The 19,548-nt window shown below is 39.6% G+C and overlaps 5 protein-coding genes across 11 annotated transcripts; 4 read left to right on the top strand and 1 right to left on the bottom strand.

Moving 5' to 3' along the window:
* The first annotated feature begins 353 nt into the window (after window positions 1–353).
* Window positions 354–3,010, top strand: LOC111786250 (DNA repair RAD52-like protein 2, chloroplastic). 3 transcript variants are annotated; one of them, XM_023666579.2, is made up of 3 exons: window positions 354–511; window positions 594–716; window positions 1,916–3,010. In XM_023666579.2, exon 3 carries the CDS (start codon window positions 2,113–2,115, stop codon window positions 2,734–2,736), a length of 624 nt encoding a protein of 207 aa, XP_023522347.1. In that variant the 5' UTR covers window positions 354–511; window positions 594–716; window positions 1,916–2,112; the 3' UTR covers window positions 2,737–3,010. The 3 variants fall into 3 exon arrangements, with proteins under 3 accessions (XP_023522347.1, XP_023522340.1, XP_023522333.1); XM_023666572.2 differs by having other exon boundaries at window positions 1,905–3,010; XM_023666565.2 differs by having other exon boundaries at window positions 1,878–3,010.
* A 280-nt stretch (window positions 3,011–3,290) lies between these two features.
* On the bottom strand, window positions 3,291–7,383 carry LOC111786206 (uncharacterized). Its single transcript, XM_023666552.2, has 8 exons — window positions 6,698–7,383; window positions 6,040–6,079; window positions 5,879–5,957; window positions 5,742–5,787; window positions 5,555–5,653; window positions 4,496–4,856; window positions 4,259–4,413; window positions 3,291–4,168 (listed from the first exon to the last, which is right to left on the bottom strand). The coding sequence occupies exons 1-8, from the start codon at window positions 7,097–7,099 to the stop codon at window positions 3,941–3,943; spliced, it is 1,410 nt and encodes a 469-aa protein (XP_023522320.2). The 5' UTR covers window positions 7,100–7,383; the 3' UTR covers window positions 3,291–3,940.
* Window positions 7,384–7,521: 138 nt separating this feature from the next.
* Window positions 7,522–9,577, top strand: LOC111786276 (HMG1/2-like protein). Of its 4 annotated transcripts, none has more exons than XR_015419780.1 (9): window positions 7,522–7,683; window positions 7,780–7,834; window positions 7,984–8,082; window positions 8,412–8,469; window positions 8,576–8,620; window positions 8,700–8,780; window positions 8,874–8,972; window positions 9,063–9,129; window positions 9,210–9,577. XR_015419780.1 is itself a non-coding variant. In XM_087121144.1 (8 exons), exons 2-8 carry the CDS (start codon window positions 7,788–7,790, stop codon window positions 9,075–9,077), a joined length of 444 nt encoding a protein of 147 aa, XP_086977270.1. In that variant the 5' UTR covers window positions 7,522–7,683; window positions 7,780–7,787; the 3' UTR covers window positions 9,078–9,577. The 4 variants fall into 4 exon arrangements, 2 of the variants coding, with proteins under 2 accessions (XP_086977270.1, XP_023522357.2); XR_002813768.2 differs by having other exon boundaries at window positions 9,060–9,129; XM_087121144.1 differs by having other exon boundaries at window positions 9,063–9,577.
* Window positions 9,578–9,794: 217 nt separating this feature from the next.
* Window positions 9,795–11,563, top strand: LOC111786232 (WUSCHEL-related homeobox 8). Its single transcript, XM_023666561.2, has 4 exons — window positions 9,795–10,145; window positions 10,284–10,588; window positions 10,664–11,173; window positions 11,295–11,563. Exons 2-4 carry the CDS (start codon window positions 10,360–10,362, stop codon window positions 11,366–11,368), a joined length of 813 nt encoding a protein of 270 aa, XP_023522329.2. The 5' UTR covers window positions 9,795–10,145; window positions 10,284–10,359; the 3' UTR covers window positions 11,369–11,563.
* Window positions 11,564–12,376: 813 nt separating this feature from the next.
* LOC111788886 (Calcium-binding EF hand family protein) lies at window positions 12,377–19,477 on the top strand. Of its 2 annotated transcripts, none has more exons than XM_023669453.2 (13): window positions 12,377–12,865; window positions 13,571–14,708; window positions 15,395–15,613; window positions 15,709–15,935; window positions 16,182–16,256; window positions 16,443–16,514; window positions 16,589–16,687; window positions 17,315–17,386; window positions 17,473–17,587; window positions 17,822–17,890; window positions 18,036–18,348; window positions 18,455–18,536; window positions 18,749–19,477. In XM_023669453.2, the coding sequence occupies exons 1-13, from the start codon at window positions 12,746–12,748 to the stop codon at window positions 19,283–19,285; spliced, it is 3,138 nt and encodes a 1,045-aa protein (XP_023525221.2). In that variant the 5' UTR covers window positions 12,377–12,745; the 3' UTR covers window positions 19,286–19,477. The 2 variants fall into 2 exon arrangements, with proteins under 2 accessions (XP_023525221.2, XP_023525220.2); XM_023669452.2 differs by having other exon boundaries at window positions 18,452–18,536.
* The last annotated feature ends 71 nt before the right edge of the window (window positions 19,478–19,548 follow it).

The raw sequence follows: 19,548 nt of genomic DNA, 5'->3' as shown, positions 1-19,548 counted from the left end.
TTTTTTTTTTTTTTTTTTTTTAAGATTACGATACTGACGTGTAGATGAATCTATAATTTTCTACCGAATAAATAAATAATAATAAATAAAAGTTGGGCCCATCAAAAAGGAAAAAGAAAAAAAAAAAAAAAAAGGAATAATGAAAAGAAGAAAAGACAGGATTTGAAACAAAAGATGGCACATGATTGGAAAGCCTGTCTGGTTCGGCTCAAGCATTCATTGTTCGGCTGTCTGGGACCAGGTTTACATGGGAGGCCCAATATATTTCAGCCCAATTAACTGAAAAATAAAGCCTCTGAAGTCAAGGCCCAATAAAAGCCCATCACAGGAAACTCTTAATCTGCCCAACTGCAACTACCTACCTACCTGACATTATTCGACGGCGAGTTTCGTTTAGAGAGAGAAAACCGCGCTGCCATCAAGTTGCAGAGAGCCCGCCACGCGGTGTTTTGACCTAATAACTTCATCAAAATTGGCAGATCCCGCCGTTGCCCGAACAAGAGACTTTTTTGTAAGTGATCTTTAGCTTTCTGACTCTCTAAACTTTTGAGATATTGATACATTTTTGTTTTTTAATCTTGAAACCATTACAGATCTATCATACGCGGGCAGATCTAATCGGATCCGGAATACGAAAATCGTCAGCAGCGAAATATCCAGGGAGGTTGGATTTATTGAAGGTTGTGTTGATCTATAACCATCTGGGTAATTGCAGTGTAAGCGTTTTCTCCAACCTTCTTTTATTCTTTACTTTGGAAATCGTGATTATTTGAGATTCACTGAATTCCTTGAGGTTCACATCTGCATCTGCTTTTTCTTTTGGTTGTTGATTTGCAATTGTTGTGTAACCTCTTTATGTCTTTATGCAATCTTTTCTTCCGATTCTAATAGTGGAGGGAAATTTAGACAGGGCTATAGTTAGTCTAGGAAATTTAGTATGAACAATTACAAATGGGCACTTCCCTGTTGAGCAACAAACTCAGCTTGGGGCAGTGTTATGTCCCATTGTTATGATTTTTGGCTGCTGAAGCACCTTATAGAATGCCCAAAGTTCTATTGATCATCTTCATTCTGTGGATGACTGTGGTATTAAACGTTTTCACAATGTTTGTAAACAATTACTTCAAATTTTTGACATCACTGTTTGAAACAACTGTTTTCGGGATTACCATGGGGTTTTACCACCTCCTAAAACAATTTTGCAATATAAACAGCATCCCCATTTTTGTTTACATGGTATAAAGTGAGATATTTTACTAAAGTAGTCAACAAAAATAGGATTAAATCCTGAGTCGTAGGAAATCCTAAGATCAAATTTATGGATAAATCTTCCCAAATATTTTAAGTAGGTAAAGGAATGTACAAACCTGTGCCCTGTGCCTTGTGCCTTGTGATTTCCTTTTGCGGTTGGGCAAATGTAACAACGAGATTTGAGACATTTGTTTTCAGTTGTGTCCAACAAAACCTGCTGGAAATTAACTCACGCTGAAATAACCAGTTGGACCCCGGCATGCATATCCTTCATAAGTAATTTTCTAAGAGAATGTGCGGTATCTTTAATAAGTAATTTCCCAAGCTTCCCAATCCTATATGGTTTCCACAATTTTCCGGAATAATTTTCTAATCGGGGTCATCATAATATAATTATTTTATGCAATATAAACGGATTTGCTATGTACGGCATCAGCGTTATTAGTTTCTCTCGATCAATGTTAAATTAGAAAACAATATTTTGCAAAAATTTAATTCAACGGGCATGCATTCTACTAGTGCATGTCTAGATTTTCTTAACAAATAGTGTTTTGTTTTCTCGTTGATCTTGATTGGTCTAGATTTTGTCTATAATTTATTTGTTCTAAGAACATTTTCTTTTGTAGTTGTTAATTGAATACCGCTGTTTCAAGCTCGTCATCAGGTGGATTTGTGTCATCACCAGTGTGGATCATCTTCATCCCGTTCATCAAGAGCCCAAATTGAATGCTTGGATCCCAAACTCTTGTTGCTAGGTATTTGGTAAACTTCAGGCATATTGACAGGTAGTTGTGGGTGGACGAGGGAATTGAGTTGAACTTAAGTTGCTGTTGGTCGTCGGTTCTCTGCTTCATTGTTCTTATGGCTCTCCAAACCTATGCCCATTCCCAGCTCTTGGGCCCTCGCCTCCCTGCATTTTCCTTTCTTCCCTCTTCCTACTCTGTTAGTGAGATTCGACTCCCCCAAATTTCTACTGCTACGAGACGCCATCTTCATCTTGTCTGCTCCAGCAGTGATGCTAGTGGTAAGAAGGGAGTACCTAACACCAACTATGTTGTTCCACTCAATAAATCTTTTTCCCCGGCTAACTCATCCTGCATCACTCGTCCCCTTGCTGAGATCCTCCGTGATCTTAACAAGAGAATCCCCGATAACATCGCTCCAAAAGTCCCTCAATCTGACCCCCAGAATCGTCCTCCTGCTACTTTCATCCCCTGGTTTCATGCCAATAGGATGCTGAGTTTCTATGCCCCTGGATGGTGTGGAGAAATAAGAGATGTCATATTCTCTGACAATGGTAGCGTGACTGTGGTTTATCGTGTGACTGTAAGAGGATCTGATGGAGAGGCACACCGTGAATCGACTGGAACAGTATCAGCCACTGATAGCAATATTGAAGATCCTGTAGCTGCTGCGGAGGAAATAGCTTTTTGCAAGGCTTGTGCAAGATTTGGCCTGGGTTTGTATCTCTATCATGAAGAATGAAAGCAAGAACAGAAGAATGATATGCTTCCAACATGTATTAAAATTTTTTAGTTTCAATATTTTGTAGAAATGGGGTATTATAATGCTGGCCTTGACATTTGAGGTGTAGATTACTAGTTTTAGATAATTCAGAGCAGGTCTTGAACTTTAACAAAGTCCAAAGAAGATGCTGCCCTCCGTTCATGCTGATGAACTTTAAAATAAGAAAGCTTACAAATGAACCCTGTATCAAAGATGGCTCTTCAATTTACCCTCTGAAATGTGTTTTTTTGAAGATTGCCCCTTTGTTAGTTATAACAGATAGGACATTCAACCTATTATAAAGCTCGATGAGCCAACTGGAACATGGATAGAAGCTAAGTTGTTCACGTCGGTAAGTGGATGGTTTTGTTTAGAAAATGAAATTGAGGCGTAGATGAATCTATAGTTTGTAGTTTGTACAGGAAGAAGAAGCAAGCCCAGGGTAGGGGGGGCTGGGCCCCATCAAGAAGGAAAAGGACAGAATTTGAAACGAAAGATAGCACATGATTTAAGAGAGAGCAGCAAAACCCCAATTCGCAAAAGTCAAGGTTTTTGTATTAAAAATTTCTGAGTCTATTCGATTATCGATTGAGGTTTTGATTTGACCAGGTGAACAGATAAATGAGGTCCGTCCATGTAGTAAGTAATTGCACAACTCCCTATGGTCTAAAGATGGAGAAAATGAGACACTGAAGTTACTTTATCTGTACAGAGCTGCAGCATTACTCGTATGGTATAGTGTGGAAAAATCTGCAGCATTACTCGTATACGCCTAATCCAAAATGAGCTGATAATTGAATGCACAGAATGAGTTGGTTGATAATTCTTGCCAAGCCCCTGCTCTTGTTGTGTTTTGATCTGACCCACATCTTCTGCTGCAAGTTTCAGCATTTCAGCTTGGCTTAGTAAATCATCCAGATCACCAGCACCAGCAGCGCAGGGCTTTGGAAAGAAGCACTATGCATTTGACAAGGCACTGAAAGAGTCTTTTGAACAGGACGACTCCCCACCAATAATGGCATCAAGTCTTGCCATTCTCATTTCTTGTCAAAAATGACGGGGGGGAAGAAATCACCATCTTCGCACTATTGTCTCGCTTTGGGAAATTCTCACGCTGTCAGTTTCAACATCTTCGCCTTGTTCCAAAAAAGTTATTCGAAATACCAACCAATGTTTGAGTGAGTCAGATAAAGCTCTCCGCTGCTGTTTGTGTGTCAGCTGAGCCTCCTCCATCCGCAGGCAACATGCGCTGCTGCTGCTTCAGCATTTCAATTTCCTGTATCAGTACTCGCCCCAGTTCCCGACTACTACTTTCAATCTTCTTATATGCAATCTTCCAGACTACAGGACCAAGATCCGCTACAAACAGAGCTAGGCTTCTTACATAACCATGCTCAGCATGCAAACCTACCTGCTTGTTGATATTCATCATAAACATTACATTTACCAACAAAAACATTAAATTAAATAGCAACAGAGAATGAAGAGTGACACCACATACAGTAATTAGTTGCTTCAAGTCTCCATCAAGGTTACCAAAGACAGATGACAAATTCCCACAGGACAGTGAATGATTCCCATAGGTATGACGTCTATTCTCATCCACAGCCATATTATCATTCTTCCCACTTTTAAGAACACCCTTCAAAACTGAAGCTGAAAACAATTGGATAGAAGTCAAAGATATATGTTGGACAAAACTGTAAAGACTGTAGGAAAAATATTGAGTAAAAGAAACCTGGAAATTCATTTTTCCATTCAGGCAACCAGCTGGCCAAAGTTTCGCCATGTTGAGCTGCTGCGGATGTCCTAACTGGAGGATCTTCAGGCAGGGGCCTGAAGGAAGAACGTGCCCTTCTCAAATTGTAGCCATTGACGTTGATGGAATCATCGCCAGAAGCAGGAGTAGCACCTGAGCACAACTCTGCCCCAATGCCGCTTTCAAGAGGGTTACTACCAAGACCTCCTAGACATCTCTTCTGGCTCTTTCCTGGTGGTCTACCCCTCCTCACAACTTTCTGTTCTGCTTCACTTTCATCACTGCTTTCTCGCCTCAAATTCTCAAAATCCCTCTTCGCAAGTTCTTGTATGGATCGTGCCTAAGATCAAGTAAACTTTAAATCATATAAACAGTAAATCCAAGAATCATTCTAATCTAAAAGCCATAACATCCAAAACCACCAATCTGAGCTTATTTAAACCTGACGGAAGAAAACGGTATCTGAAGCGTTATATTTCATCGCATTTGAACATATCAAAAAAATATCTTCCTGCGAGATTAAAATGATAGAAAAAAGTCAAATCATTTAAAAATCAACATCAAATATATTCTTTCAGAAACAAGGGATATAGAGCAAAACAACAAAGTGAATCTATCATATTAAAATATAAGTAAATTCTCAAGCTTTAAGTCAGATTTTTAGACAAGAAAAAATCATGTCCAAAGAATGGCATCAGTCCCATCTATATAACGAGAATTAGCACAGATCCTAATCGAAACCCATCGAGACTAAGACCTTGCATATCAGTGACTAGAACTCCAAACCGAACAGGCACCAAACCATGCACTTTAAGGAGCTCAAAACTTCTTAGGAGTGCAAAACCTCGAGGCTATGGCTATGGCTATGGCTGTGGCATGAGAAAGAAGATTTTTGCATGTATCTGTTCATTGACATGGATGTGGTGGAGGTAGGTAGAAGAGTTCCTCAACCCAAATATCATAATAATTAGAAGATAGAGACAAGGGCAATCAGAATGGCACAATCTACAAGTCAAAAAACAAGTCTGGGTTACAGACCTCAAACTGTTCCAAATTTGCGTAAGCTCCCCCATCTAATTTGGCCCTCACAGTCCCAAAATCCATAGGATTCTCAATAATGACATGGTAATCGGGAAGCTGCAGCAAAAATGAAATGAATCAAGTTTAGAGCTTTAAATCTAAAAACTGCGGAATAAAAAGAAGAGAAAAAAAAAAAAAAAAGAACCTCGTTTTGATCGACGGGTTGGGAAAAGACTCCATGGGTGTCTTTTCTGGAAGGAAACAGGGAGCACTACTCAGAACGATTATTAAATGGGAAACAATAATGAGGGAAAACGATAAGAAACAAATGAACAGTCGCACTTTTGAAGCCTATCGAGGATGAAAATCAACAACTTTTTGTCTGGCAAAGTTGTCGTGGGACCAGACTCCACCTGCGACCCTACTCACATCATTATAAATAGTATCACCAAATAAAGTTCACAACAACAACATCATCCACATTTAGTTAGAGAATTAGATACCATTATTCGCAGTGTCTGTCGCTTTCCATGTTTTTTCACTCTGCAAATTAAAGTAACCAAACAAGATTAGAGCTTTGGAGTGTGGGAATGCATTTCTATTTAACTCTCTACAAAGTTGCAGCAAAGCCCTTCCAGATGCAGCCTTGAGATACATGAATACAAAAATCATAATAGCTATATAAAAGACAAATTCATTCTTTTCAAGTTGATACTGTCGTGCATTATTTTGTTTCATAAACCCTTCATCCAATTAATTAATTATAAATTACAGAAGGAGAATTCCATTAAGTAATATATATCTAAAACTACCATCCTCCCAAATTTTTTTTTTTTTTAAAAAGAAACTTAACAGAGCAAAACACATCCCACAAACTTCCGATCTGACAGAAAGTTTGCCAGAATCTTCAATTTACGCGCGAAACTTCACAAATCATTGAATCTCGTTTGGATAATACAACGATTTGATTTTATCGAGAAAAAGGGAAAGAAACAAAACTGGTTGATTTTATAAATCATTGCCGCAAGGGGTTTTCTTCCTTTTTCAAACTGGTTGGTAAAAAACGAAAAAAAAAAAAAAAAGAAGAAGAAGAAGAAACAAATTCCTTTTCGCCAATGCTTGAAAATATTTTTTGACGAGCGAATAGATTCAGTTCATCACCACTTCTGAAGATCCAAACTGGTCTGCAACGATTCTGCGACGTTTGAGTGCCGACTCGGAATCTTCGTCGTAGGGGGCTGATTTACGTAAAGAATAAGCGGACAATGTTGGATAGTTTTGGCGAGAAGTTAAACCAAGTAAAGGTTTGTGCTTCTTCTCAATGCGCTCGTCGTCATCGTCGTCGTCGTCGTCGCCGGTGACGCGCTCTGTCGCGGGGTGAACATTACGATTCTGGCAAGATGAAGGACTCTTAGGGTTGGAGGCCAAGTCGAAAGCGTTAAGCGGTTGTTGATGCTGTTCCTGCAACTTCTGCTGTTTGAGGAACCGCTTTTGGAGATCTAAGAGAGAAGGACGGCCCTTTTTCTTTCTCTTCTTCATCGTCGATTTGGAAACCTCGCCCATTGTTCTTCCCTTTTTCGGAGGGACCCAACGCAGGGAGTTAATCGATTTCAGTTTTCACGGCGGACGATGCAGGGATTTCTAGGCACGTGCGAATCGCATGACAGTATAACGTGCGTGCAAAGGAATAGAAACGCTGGAGCACGAAGGCAGCGCAAATGGGCCCTCTCTGTGGATATGGGCTTTTTTGTAATTTCTGGCCCACATCATTATAGTGGGTTTCACTCTGGGCTTGATTGTTTCGAGCTTCTTTTGAGGCCCAACATTGGAAAAACAGGCTTTCAGAGATGCTCTACACTTGCCCCTCGCACCGCCAACGAATATGAGCAGTAGGGTTCTTGATGACGTGGACCAATGGCATAAGAGTGCGCGGATTATTGAGTTGGCAATAAATGAAAAATCCCGCCGAAATTCCTGCTTGTTTTCATTTCGTGCGCAATTGAATTTCAATTTGCCCTCCTGTCCTTCAAGGACTGAATTATCCCTCCCCTCCTCGCCTCGTACCGCTTCTTTGCTTCTCTTTCACACGCAGCTCCGCTTCATCCTCCCTATTCAAACCCTATACCTAACCTAACCTCCTTCCATCGGTACGTTTCATCCATCTCCTTCGATTTCTGATGCAATTTCATGTGCTTTCTTTCTTTCATCTCGAAATTGTTGCTGATCTGATCTTATTCCTGCAGGATTCGATATGAAAGGCGGTAAATCGAAGACGGAGTCGATGAAACCACACGCCAAGTGAGTTTTTATTGTCCCTTCCATGTTTTTTTTTCTGTCTGATGTGTTTGTTTTCCACTTTTAATCGGTTCATATCACCTGTGTTAAAGTAGGCGTTAACCCTTTTTGTTCTGATCGATCGTTTTTGCTTATTTGTTCATTTGCTGTAGGCTTGCGGTGAAGAAAGGTGCAGCCAAGAAAGGGAGTAAGAAGGCAGGAAAAGATCCTAACAAACCCAAGAGGCCCGCCAGTGCCTTCTTCGTTTTCATGTAATTTTTCTTTATAAGATGGCTGAATTACTCGCTTATCTACAAATTATTTCATTTATACGGCTGTGGAGTTGAGTAATATGCGAGCTTGGATGGAAAAACTATGAACTTGTTTATGGTTTGTGACAAAATACATATTCAAAATCATTATAATTACCTTGTGGATATATTAGCGAGTGTCAAAACACCCGACTTCCAACGAAAAGATTCCTCTGATTTATGTGTATTTTACTTGAGCAGTATTTTTGTTCCTGTTTGTCGATTATGTTTCTTATCTCTATGCTGTCGTGTTGTTGTCGTCGTCGTTTTTATTTTTTTAACAATTAAAGGGAAGAGTTCAGAAAGAAGTTCAGCGAGGAGAATCCGAATAACAAAGCAGTATCTGCTGTAAGTTATTTCCCGTTGTACTTTTCGTTATTTGTCTCCATTCAACTTTTGCAATTCATTCTATGGTAATGTGCGTTGACAATTGACTTGCAAATGGTTTGATCAGGTTGGCAAAGCTGCAGGACACAAATGGAAATCGATGTCTGATGCTGTACGTGATTGCCATCGTAGTGTTTCTTAACTTCACCTGGTATTATAAACTATGTCTGAATTGCTGTTTATAATATCAGGAAAAAGCACCTTACGCTGCTAAGGCCGACAAGAGGAAGGTTGAATATGAGAAAAACATGAAGGCCTATAACAAGAAACAGGTACTAATATCCTCTTGGAAAAGTTTCTGAATCATTCATATTGCAGCTGTATATTACTGTGTGAATTCAATTTTCACTCCCATGTGAGTTCAGGCTAGTGGAGCCAATGCTGCAGAGGGAGATGAGTCTGAGAAGTCAACGTCCGAGGTGAATGGTGACGATGAGGCAGGAGACGATGATGGCAGCGAGGAGGTAGTTTGTTTAAGGATTGCTGTAAAAGTAGACGTTTTGATGTGGATGTTTGTTTGAGATTACCATTCCTTTCATTTGATATTGCAGGAGGAGGATGAGGAGTGATGAAGATGTAGATGATAATTAAGTCATTTAGGCTGACCTTCCAACAGTAATGGTCTGATCATTTCCTGTTAAATGTCTTTAATATCATGAAAATATATTGGTATCTCCCTGTTATTTTGTTTGTGCATTCAGGAACCACCAATGGGTTGTAATGGGAGATCATGTGTGTCATGTACCTTACAATGTTTAGTTGTTCCAACCCCCAACTATCTTTTTTAACTTTTCAACTAAGATGGCAAGAACAGAAAGATGATGAGGATGAAGATGGTACCAAACCCACGCACTAAATCTCTTCTCCTTCCTACTATGGACCAACTATTAGAGCCTGCACTCGACCTCTGAATTCGAGATATGCCACCAGAATGCTTGCTTGGTGTGTCCTGTTAATGTTTGTTTGTTTGTTTCTTTTATTTAAATGTTCATCCTTCATTACTGAATCAAGGCAACACTCAAGGTGTTCTTTCATTCTTTCAATGTAATTCAAGAAATGGTTGATCTGATGGATAATTCGTTATAAATGTTGAAAACACGAAAAGAAGATCCACCAACATTATTAATGAAGGAAATTTGATAATGCTCCTCCTTTAATAATATGTCCACCAGTTAAATATGACATTATTTAGTTTATCGAAGAAGAAATTATAAAAAAAAAAAAAAAAAAAAAAAAAAAAAAAAAAAAAATCCCTTTAATTACGTTTCCACACTTGGAGGTTCGGTTTTGCAGTTGGTGGTTTGCGTAGAAAAAAAGACCAAACTTTTCTTTCTTTATAAAACCGAACCTTGCATGGAACATTGAAGAAGTCAGTTTGACGGCACCAAACCAACTAACCTTTGGCCCCCAATAATGAAGTCGTTCCTAACACCAACAGAATTGAGTCCAGTGGTATTGGTGCGTGGAACACACGCGCTGTAGCAGCTAGTAGTGGAGGGTTTGTGGTAAAGGGACATTGCCGTCGTGGCAAAGCAAAGAAAAGATACAGACAAGCCAAGATAACCAGAAGACCCGCCGCGACCTCCGCAATTAGCGGTAGAGTGCGGGTCCGACGTGGCATGTTCAGCAACAGCACAGTAGGCTGACCGCGCTTTCCACGCCTTTTTCTGTCTTTTTTTTTAGGCTCCTACTACTATCCAAGTCTCTTCTGCGTTGCTTCCAATTGAGTGGTTTTTGTTTTTGTTTTTGTTTCCCCCTTTTTGCTTTGCTTACAGGAGAAATGGAAATGCCCGAATGGGTTAGCTTAGAATGGAGACGTAGAAGAACCAAGAAAGTGCAGAAAAGAGGAGGATGGAGTGGGCGAACCAGCAGCAACAGAACAACCAAACTGAGCAGCAATTGCAAGTGCAAATGCAGGTAGAGCAATTGAGCAACGGCGATGGAGTTGGTGGGCTGTACGTCAAGGTAATGACGGATGAGCAAATGGAGCTCCTCAGGCACCAGATCTCTGTCTATGCTTCCATATGTGAGCAGCTCGTGGAGATGCACAAGGCTCTCACCGCCCACCAGGACCTTGCCGGTCTCTCTTTTCTCTCCCTCTTCATCTCATTTCCGCTTTATGTGAGAGCGGCTCTAATGTTTTCTGGTTTTTCAGGAATTAGGGTAGGGAACCTATACTGCGATCAAATAATGGCATCTGCCGCTGGTCACAAGATAAGTTCTAGGCAGAGGTGGACGCCCACGCCTGTGCAGCTTCAAATTCTTGAGCAGATCTTTGATGAGGGCAATGGGACCCCAAGCAAGCAGAAGATCAAGGAAATAACTCTCCACCTCACACAGCATGGCCAAATTTCAGAAGCAAATGTTTACAATTGGTTTCAGAACAGAAGGGCTCGCTCAAAAAGAAAGCAGGCAAATTCAACACCAAATAATCCAGACTCGGAACCAGACACAGAAGTTGATTCTCCAAAGGACAAAAAGACCAAACCAGAGACCTTCCAAACATATGACCAATTCGTTTCGAATTCCAACAACGTGTATTCTCAGACATCTGATTTAGGCGCTGAAATGCTCACCTTTGATGCACAATCAAACAAAGGGGACCCCATGTTCCAGTCTTTCGGATCGAGTCATTTAAGTCAGGTGGCCACCGCACAGAATCACAGTACGTTCCTAATCTTCTAAGCACTATACGTTTGAGAGCATGCTGAATCAAACATATTTGAAGAGATATGCATATTTGAGCATAACTTGTTAGTTTGTACATTAAACTTGCGAATGTGCAGGAAATAATGATAAGATGAACGTACCAGACGGCTACACCCCTTACCATCCTTGTGAAGGATATCCACTTGGTTGAGGGATTGGTGCCTAACATTCCACAGATGTTCTTGAAAACAATGGTGTGATCATCCTGGAGGAATGTTAACTGAGAGAGTAAATATTAGAGAGCATGTAAAAGGGAATCAAGTTTTGAAGATGCTTGTTGGGACATTTTACATACGTGGTTACCAACGATATAGCTTACAATATAATAGAAATCGAACTCCTTGTATTTCACTTGTACAACCAACTCATACCGTTCTGTAGTTTGGTCTGATATCCTCTTCAGCTGATATCAGCTATTGTCAAACTGATATCAACTAATAGAGAGGTAAAATCCACGCTACCAGCACACGATGAAAACATGCTAAACTAATTAATTGCCTGCATTTGCTAGCAATCTCCTGAAGTTACCATAATTCCAACCCAGCTGCAAAAACATCTCTAATACGACTAACCTTGTGCCCGCGTCCTTGATACAACTGTTTTTGTACTTGATGCATCCAGGTGCCCACTTTCTTAAGATTCTCAAGGTACTTCTTAGGAATTTTCTTAAGAAGCATGTGACTAATGCTAAAACGTGCATAAATTACTTTTGTTGTAAATTACTTTTGTTGGTTTGTGGGGATAGTCTTCATTCTTAGAAGCACTTCAAGACAACTATGTAACATAGCTATGTTGCAGAGAATGTCAGGGTCATCTGGATTCCGAATCCTGAACATAGAGCGTTACATCATTTGAGTATGGATTCAACCTACTCAACGATATGATTCTCAATCCTAACAATAATAGTCACCTTAGTTCAATAGGATACCACTAGGTATCGCCAACGCCTATTACTAATATCATTTGTAGCATACGGATACTTGAGAACCCAAAGCTCAGCTTCACCTGGCGCCAAACTAAGAATGAGATTAACGGTTGCATAATTTTGATAAAATGATTGGTAGGTCGGAATTAAAATAAATATTGTTTGGGAAAATTGAGTTTTTATTTCTTTAAAAATGAAAAATTGAGGCATTAAATACAAAGAAAGAGAATTAAAAACGTTAATTCCGGTGACTAAGCCACCCAAATTCAGACGGGAATTTTGTCTCTACAAATCCTTCTCATTACCTGAAGCTTCCTAAATTTTCTTCCCTGTTCGGTTATATTGGTTATCGGCTTCTTTTCTCCTCCCTCGATCCCACGTTTCACACCACGCCTCATCTGTGCGCTCCTCTCTCAACTAACACTATACAATTCCTCAATCGGCCTAGCGTCTCATTTTCCTCTGTTCGTTCTTGCTGTTCTGGTTGAATTGTCATGGTGGGATCATAGTTTTATTACTGCCGACGATGATTGTCTGAAGGAATTTTGATCTACTGCGTTTTTCTGTGTGCTACCGGCGGGATCCAATCGAGCGGGGGCTAATATGGATCAGTTCGACGCATTCTTCAGGAGAGCCGATTTGGATGGTGATGGAAGGATTAGTGGAGCTGAAGCTGTCGCTTTCTTTCAGGGCTCCAATTTGCCTAAAAATGTTCTTGCACAGGTTCCCTTCTTCGCTTTCTACCCCCTTTCTCACCTTTTATTCTCCAGATTTCTTATGCGCTATTTATCTTAGATCAATGGCGTCCATGTACTTCGATTAGTTTGCGAGTTCGAAATCCATATTTTCGTTTTTCACTTCATTACTTTGTTTCTCGGTCTAAAAATTAAGGTGTCTGCGCCTCGTGGAAGAGTATAGCTGTGAATTGGGTGGTTGCCAATATCTTTTAGGAAAGTTCTGGTGTTTAATTTCCTTCCTTGAGTTTTTCGCTGAGGTTCTTCCTTTTATGAAACATTTTACCCATCGAAATGCTGTATTTAGATATAATTGTCACGCATTCCAACGTCAGACCTGCGATTGAAATCTAAAACTTCCTCACGAGATTGAATTGGCGACCTTCGTGCAATTCAATTTTCTGATGTAGTCAACGCATGCTGATTTAGTCTGGTTGTACAATTCAAGCTCTAACAATCTTGCATTTGTATTCAGTTTCAGCCAACTGGTACAAATAGTCTGTATTTAGCTGTTATGTTGAAAGGCTTTCCTTTTACTTGATCTTGTTCTTATAAATATGTAACTGATGAAAGATGACGCCTCTAATTGTATCCATTGCCTACTGGCACCATTTAATAAGAAGTGTTAGTATGCTTACAAATCTGTCATTCTGTAAATGGTTTCGCCAATCAAGGTTCTCTTCTTTACTTACAGATATGGATGCATGCTGATCAGAGAAAAACAGGTTTTCTTGGGCGACCCGAATTTTATAATGCTCTCAGACTCGTAACTGTTGCTCAAAGTAAGCGAGAGCTAACTCCTGATATTGTTAAGGCAGCACTATATGGTCCTGCTGCAGCCAAAATACCCCCACCAAAGATTGTTCTTCCAGCTGTATCTAGCCCTCAATCAACTTCAGTGCCTGCTGCATCTCCTCCACAGATGAGTATGCCTGCACCAACGGCATCTCAAAATTTTGGCTTTAGAGGACAAGGAGTTCCAAGTGTAGGTGTGAATCAGCAGCATATTTCAGCCCAGCCAAACCCTTCCATGAGGTTACCTCAAGCTACACCTGGTGGTGTTGCTTCCAGTACGCAGCTGGTTGTTGCTGCTGCTGAACACTCTGGAGGAGGACACGTACGGAGTTCAAGTCTTCCAAACACAAATGATTGGCTTGGTGGAAGACCAGGTGGTGCCCTTGCTGCTGGGCCTAGAGGAGGTAGCCCTTCAGTGCCTTCCCCAGCTACGTCGTTATCATCAGCTTTAGTGCCTTCTCAGCCTATGCCTAATGATAGAGCACCGGCTGTTTCTGGTAATGGATTTACTTCTAAGTCGGCAATTGGTGCTGACATGTTTTCTATTACTCCATCTCCACATAGACCAGATTCTACCGGACTCAACAATACAGCTAACAGTAGTATTGGCCCATCAGCCATTGTTCCAGTTTCCAGTGTATCCCAACCTTTAAGTCAGCACAAATCGATGGAGTCATTGCAGAGTGCCTTTGTCTCACGGCCATTATCTGGCGCACCGTTACAGCTCTCTCAGTCACCCTTACAGCTCGCTCAGTCACCCTTACAGCTCTCTCAGTCACCCTTACAGCTCTCTCAGTCATCACTGGAACCTACCAAGGAGGTTAGAGCAACAGGTCCATCACCACTTATATCTTCTGGGATCACAACTGGAGCCAGGAACTCGACTGCTGAAAATGCACAGGTTTCTTGGCCAAAGATGAAACCAACTGATGTTCAGAAGTACACAAAAGTTTTTATGGAAGTAGACACTGACAGAGACGGTAGAATTACCGGTGAGCAGGCACGGAATCTATTTTTAAGTTGGAGGTTACCTCGAGGTACGGACTTCCTCTCCTTTTTCTTTTCTTTTTGTTTTGTGTTTAAATCTATAATGTAATTTCTCATTGTAGTTGAGGAGTTATTTAATTTACAATTAGCGATACAATTTAGTGTTGTTTTTGCAATGAAAAGGGGGGAACAATTTAGAATAGCATGACATCATTGACTTCGTCCTTTTCCTAGTTGGGAGGAAACAATTTAGAATAGAATATTTATGTCAAAGTTTGCTCAACTTACTCGGTTTCTTACCCCAAAAAAAGATCTCTAGTTGGGAGGCTTCGTCCTTGTCCTGTTTGTGTATTACACGAACAAATGGAAATGAGCATATGTGCTCAATGAATATGTATTAATGTTAAGCGGCAAGCTTTGAGGTTAGAATTATGGTTCTTTTCATTCTGATATGCAAAAAGATTTGGTATTGCCCTTTAGTTGACGACTCTTTTTATATTAGCAACTCATTTAGCATTTAGACACAATTTGAGTATTTGGAAATATATGTGCTTTCTAATGTAATGCTGGGAAGATAGTTTTAGTTTAAGAAATTCACGTATACTTTTTTCTAATCCCCAGGAAGTTATGCCTATGTCCTAACTTTTCCTTTATTTACCGAAACTCTTGTAAAGTTGCTTTTATGGATATTCTTTTAATTCATTATGCACGCTCAATCTATTTTTCATATTCTCAGAGGTCTTGAAGCAGGTGTGGGACTTATCTGATCAAGACAATGACAGCATGCTTTCTCTCAGAGAGTTTTGTTTTGCTTTATATCTAATGGAACGTTACAGGGAAGGTCGACCTCTTCCAGCTGCACTTCCAAATAATGTTATGTTTGATGAGACTCTGTTGTCCATGACAGGACAACCTAACGTTGTCCACCCAAATGCAGCTTGGGGTCCCCATCCTGGTACTTACTAGAGTGTCAGTTGTGCTTATTTTCTTTTGCCCTCTTATTTCTCTCTTTCTTATATTTTTCCTTAACTTTTCCTTCTTTGAAATTAGGATTTGGACAGCAGCAACCCCAGGTTGCTGCTGGGTCGATGGCACCAACTGCAGGATTGAGGCCCCCAACAAATGTACCTGCTTCGAAGGCTGGTGTTGCTAGACTATCCAATGCGCAGAAATCAAGGACTCCAGTGTTGGAGGATTCATTTCTGGACCAATCTGACAAGAACCAACAGAATTCAGCTAGCCCAAATGCTCAAGATGCTACAGCATCAGAGAAAAAGGCATCTCCTTATATCTATCAGTCAACTTTCATATTATGTTTTTGAGAGGACCCAGTTTCATCCTATTTGAGTAATTCCTACGCTTGCTAGTTGATGGGCTTCTTTTTTTATTCCTTGTAAAATGTTCCCCTTATATCATGTTAAGTATATATTTCGTTTCTTATTTTCCTCTTGAATTCAGAAGGTTGACATCACCTGTTATGCAGTATTATTCTCTCTAATGTTTTTCTATCTCATCCTTGATAGGTTGGAGAGACAGATAATGTTATTTTGGATTCAAGAGAAAAGATTGAATTCTATCGCACAATGATGCAGGAACTTGTAAGTACTCTTTGCTGCCTTTGCCTTCAGTTTCTTGATAATATGTGTTCAACATGCAATTCCAAGTCTATTTGTTCTTTTTAGTAAATGTTTTGCTCAACTTTTTTAAAAAATACTTTCCGACTATTTTCTTTTACTTATGTAAGTAGTTCAAATTTGTACATGTGATCATTGTCTTCTTTTCAGGTTCTGCATAAAAGCAGATGTGATAACAGATTAAATGAGATCACAGAAAGGGCATCTGCTGACAGGCGTGAGGTATTTTCTATTATATTTTTAGGTCCGCTACCATTTTCTTTTTCTTTGCACTTATTTATGGCTTTATATTGCAGGCAGAAACTTTGGGGAAAAAATATGAGGAGAAGTACAAGCAAGTGGCTGACATAGCATCTAAGTTAACCATTGAAGAAGCAAATTATCGTGATGTTCAAGTTAAAATACACATCTTGAAACTGTACTTCGATATTGTACCTGAATTTTTATGCATCTTCTTCCACCTTTTTATAGCATCCACTGGAACCGGCTGGTTAATCTTATCGCTACTGTCACTGCTCAGCTGTTAATTAGAAAGTTTCTTGGGGACACTTTATTTTGTTTTCAAGTTCTTTATATATCAATTCTTGATATAGGGATATTTACTTACCTTATACTATTTCATTTATATGTTTGTCTATGCTAACGTATGTGATTTGCCCCCCAAAAGAATGTGAATATGACGTAGTTAAATGGACTTGATGCAAAAAATTAGCATAAAGAATCGTGAATATAAACTTCATTTGTTGGCATATTATTCTTTTTTTTTTTTTTTTTTTTTTTTTTTTTTTTTTTTTTTTTTTTTTTTGAGGGAGAGTTTATTCAGTGCATTTAATCATTAAAAGAAACTCACAGAAGTTTATAATGCTTAATGACCAGAACGGTATGCTTGCAGGGGAAAATAACCATTTTAAGCCACAAGGCCATACGCTCATCTTTCACTAAAGTTTTTGTCCTTGGCTGCATTTGAGATTTGTTGTTTCATGTGTAATTTTACAATCCCCTCTTATTTGTCATTTTTCCAGGAAAGGAAGACAGAGCTACATGAAGCAATTATTAAAATGGAACAAGGAGGAAGTGCTGATGGTATTCTTCAGGTATGATTTTGCTACATAGCTGCGTGCTTCAATTTGCCGAAGGCTATTCTGTTTTGTTGTCTAATACTAATGTTTTTCTTCTTCAGGTCCGAGCTGATCGAATACAATCTGATATTGAGTTGCTTCTTAAGGCTTTAACTGAACGTTGTAAGAGACATGGAATTGATGTTAAGTCGGCAGCTATGATTGAACTTCCAGTAGGTATTAGTCTCACATTAGCCTCAGATTTATACTTTTGCATCTTCTATCTAGATTCCTTTTGCATGTGCTTGCATCTTCTAACTGAACGTTGTAAAAAAAAAATGTTAAGGAAATGTGTGGTACATTTGTTCCTGTACTGATTGTATATCATCTGTGGCATGATGTGATGACCCATTATGCGATCAAAGTGACTTGATGTTTCTTGGTTTCAATTAATGACATTTTACATATTAGGCTGGCAACCTGGAATTGCGGATGATGCAACTGTTTGGGATGAAGAGTGGGATAAATTTGAAGATGAAGGTATAAGTGATTCTTTACAAGTTATTTACTTCTCTGGATTTACAGTGATGTAGTTTTTGGTCTCGTTGTCAGCTAACTACGACTAGTAATTTGATGGAGATACCTCATATTTTTGTTCATATGAGTTACTTAATGTACCTTTCAGGATTTTCCAATGATCTCAATCTCGATCCAAAACGTGTTTCTGCCTCAAAACCAAAAATGTCAGATAGTCTGGATGAAAAGGATCTAGAAGATTATAACTCAACTCTTGATTCATCGTTCAATGGCAATGACAAGACCAAAGCGGGGATCTTCTCGAGTACCATCAATCATGGCCTTGAGAGTGAATTTATGTATAGCCACAGTGAAGATGAATCAGCTAGAAGTCCATATGGCAGTCCAGCTGCAAAGACATCTCTAGAAAGCCCTCGTGAATTTTCAGATGCTGTTTATGAAAAAAGTCCGGAAGCATATAGGTAATAATGGATTCCTATTTTTTTATACTTGTAATTTCTTGCAGCTCTTTCATACAGCCCCATCTTTTTTATGTTATGCCTTTTTGTTTATTTCTTGCATTAGAAGTTTCGATGAGTCAGCTTGGGGCGCCTTTGACAACAATGACGATGTGGACTCAGTTTGGGGAATAAAACCAGTTAATACCAAGGTGAGCATGAAAATGCTGAGATTCTATTTGGGTTTATTATTGGAAACTATTTTCTAAAATTGATGTTCCCTTCTGTTGTTGGGAAATTTGATGCATGCCCTTATATTTCAATTTGAGATCATAGTTGGCAATGATGCTCACTAGTATGGAACTGATTATTGGATTTGAGCCATGCCTATTTTTTTCTCTTTTTATTTGATGGCATCACACAGGAATCAGACGCTGAAAAGCACCGAGATATCTTTGGATCCGGTGATTTCGATACGAGCTCTGCTAAAACCGCATCCCCCAATGCAGATAGCTTCTTTCAGACAAAAAGCCCATTTTTTGAGGATTCTGTTCCTCCCACTCCTCTCTCTAGATTCGGCAACTCCTCTTCCCCTCGTTATAGTGATGTGGGGGATCACTTCTTTGACAATTCCTCCAGGTTTGATTCTTTCAGCGTGCAGGATCCCAGTTTTTCTCCACAACGCGAGAAGTTCTCCAGGTTCGATTCAATAGGCAGTTCTCAAGACTTTGGCCGTAGCCAGGAGAAGTTTTCAAGGTTTGATTCTATCAGTAGTAGCATGGACTTCGGCCAGAGCAGCCAGCGGCACGCCAGGTTTGACTCCGCTGGCAGCTCTAGAGATTTCAGCCACAGTGCCTTCTCTTTTGATGATGCTGACCCATTTGGGTCCTCTGCCCCGTTTAAAGCCCCACCAGAGAATCAAAGTCCCAACAAAAGTTCTGATTCTTGGAGAGCTTTCTAACCTTCAGAATCCTGTTTGAGTTTATATACTTGTATCAATTCCCTTGTTTTCCCAACTTATCTTGTTCTTTGTAGTGAGCCGGGTGCCATTTTTTGTCTGTTGTTATGGCTTGGAAGAACTTGAAATGGATGGACATATTTTTGTATGTTAAGGTGGTGGTATATGTATTGATTTCATGATATTGTTTGTTTATGATGACATGTTTTGCAAAAGAAATCGCACATCTCTTGGTTTACTTTTCTTGAGCTAGGTAGATACAAGAA

The sequence above is a fragment of the Cucurbita pepo genome, chromosome 2 (assembly GCF_057944985.1).
Source record: "Cucurbita pepo subsp. pepo isolate OVF chromosome 2, ASM5794498v1, whole genome shotgun sequence".
Taxonomy (NCBI): Eukaryota; Viridiplantae; Streptophyta; class Magnoliopsida; order Cucurbitales; family Cucurbitaceae; genus Cucurbita; species Cucurbita pepo.
The sequence above is the reverse complement of the archived record's forward strand: the minus strand, read 5'-3'. Positions and strand labels throughout refer to the sequence as shown.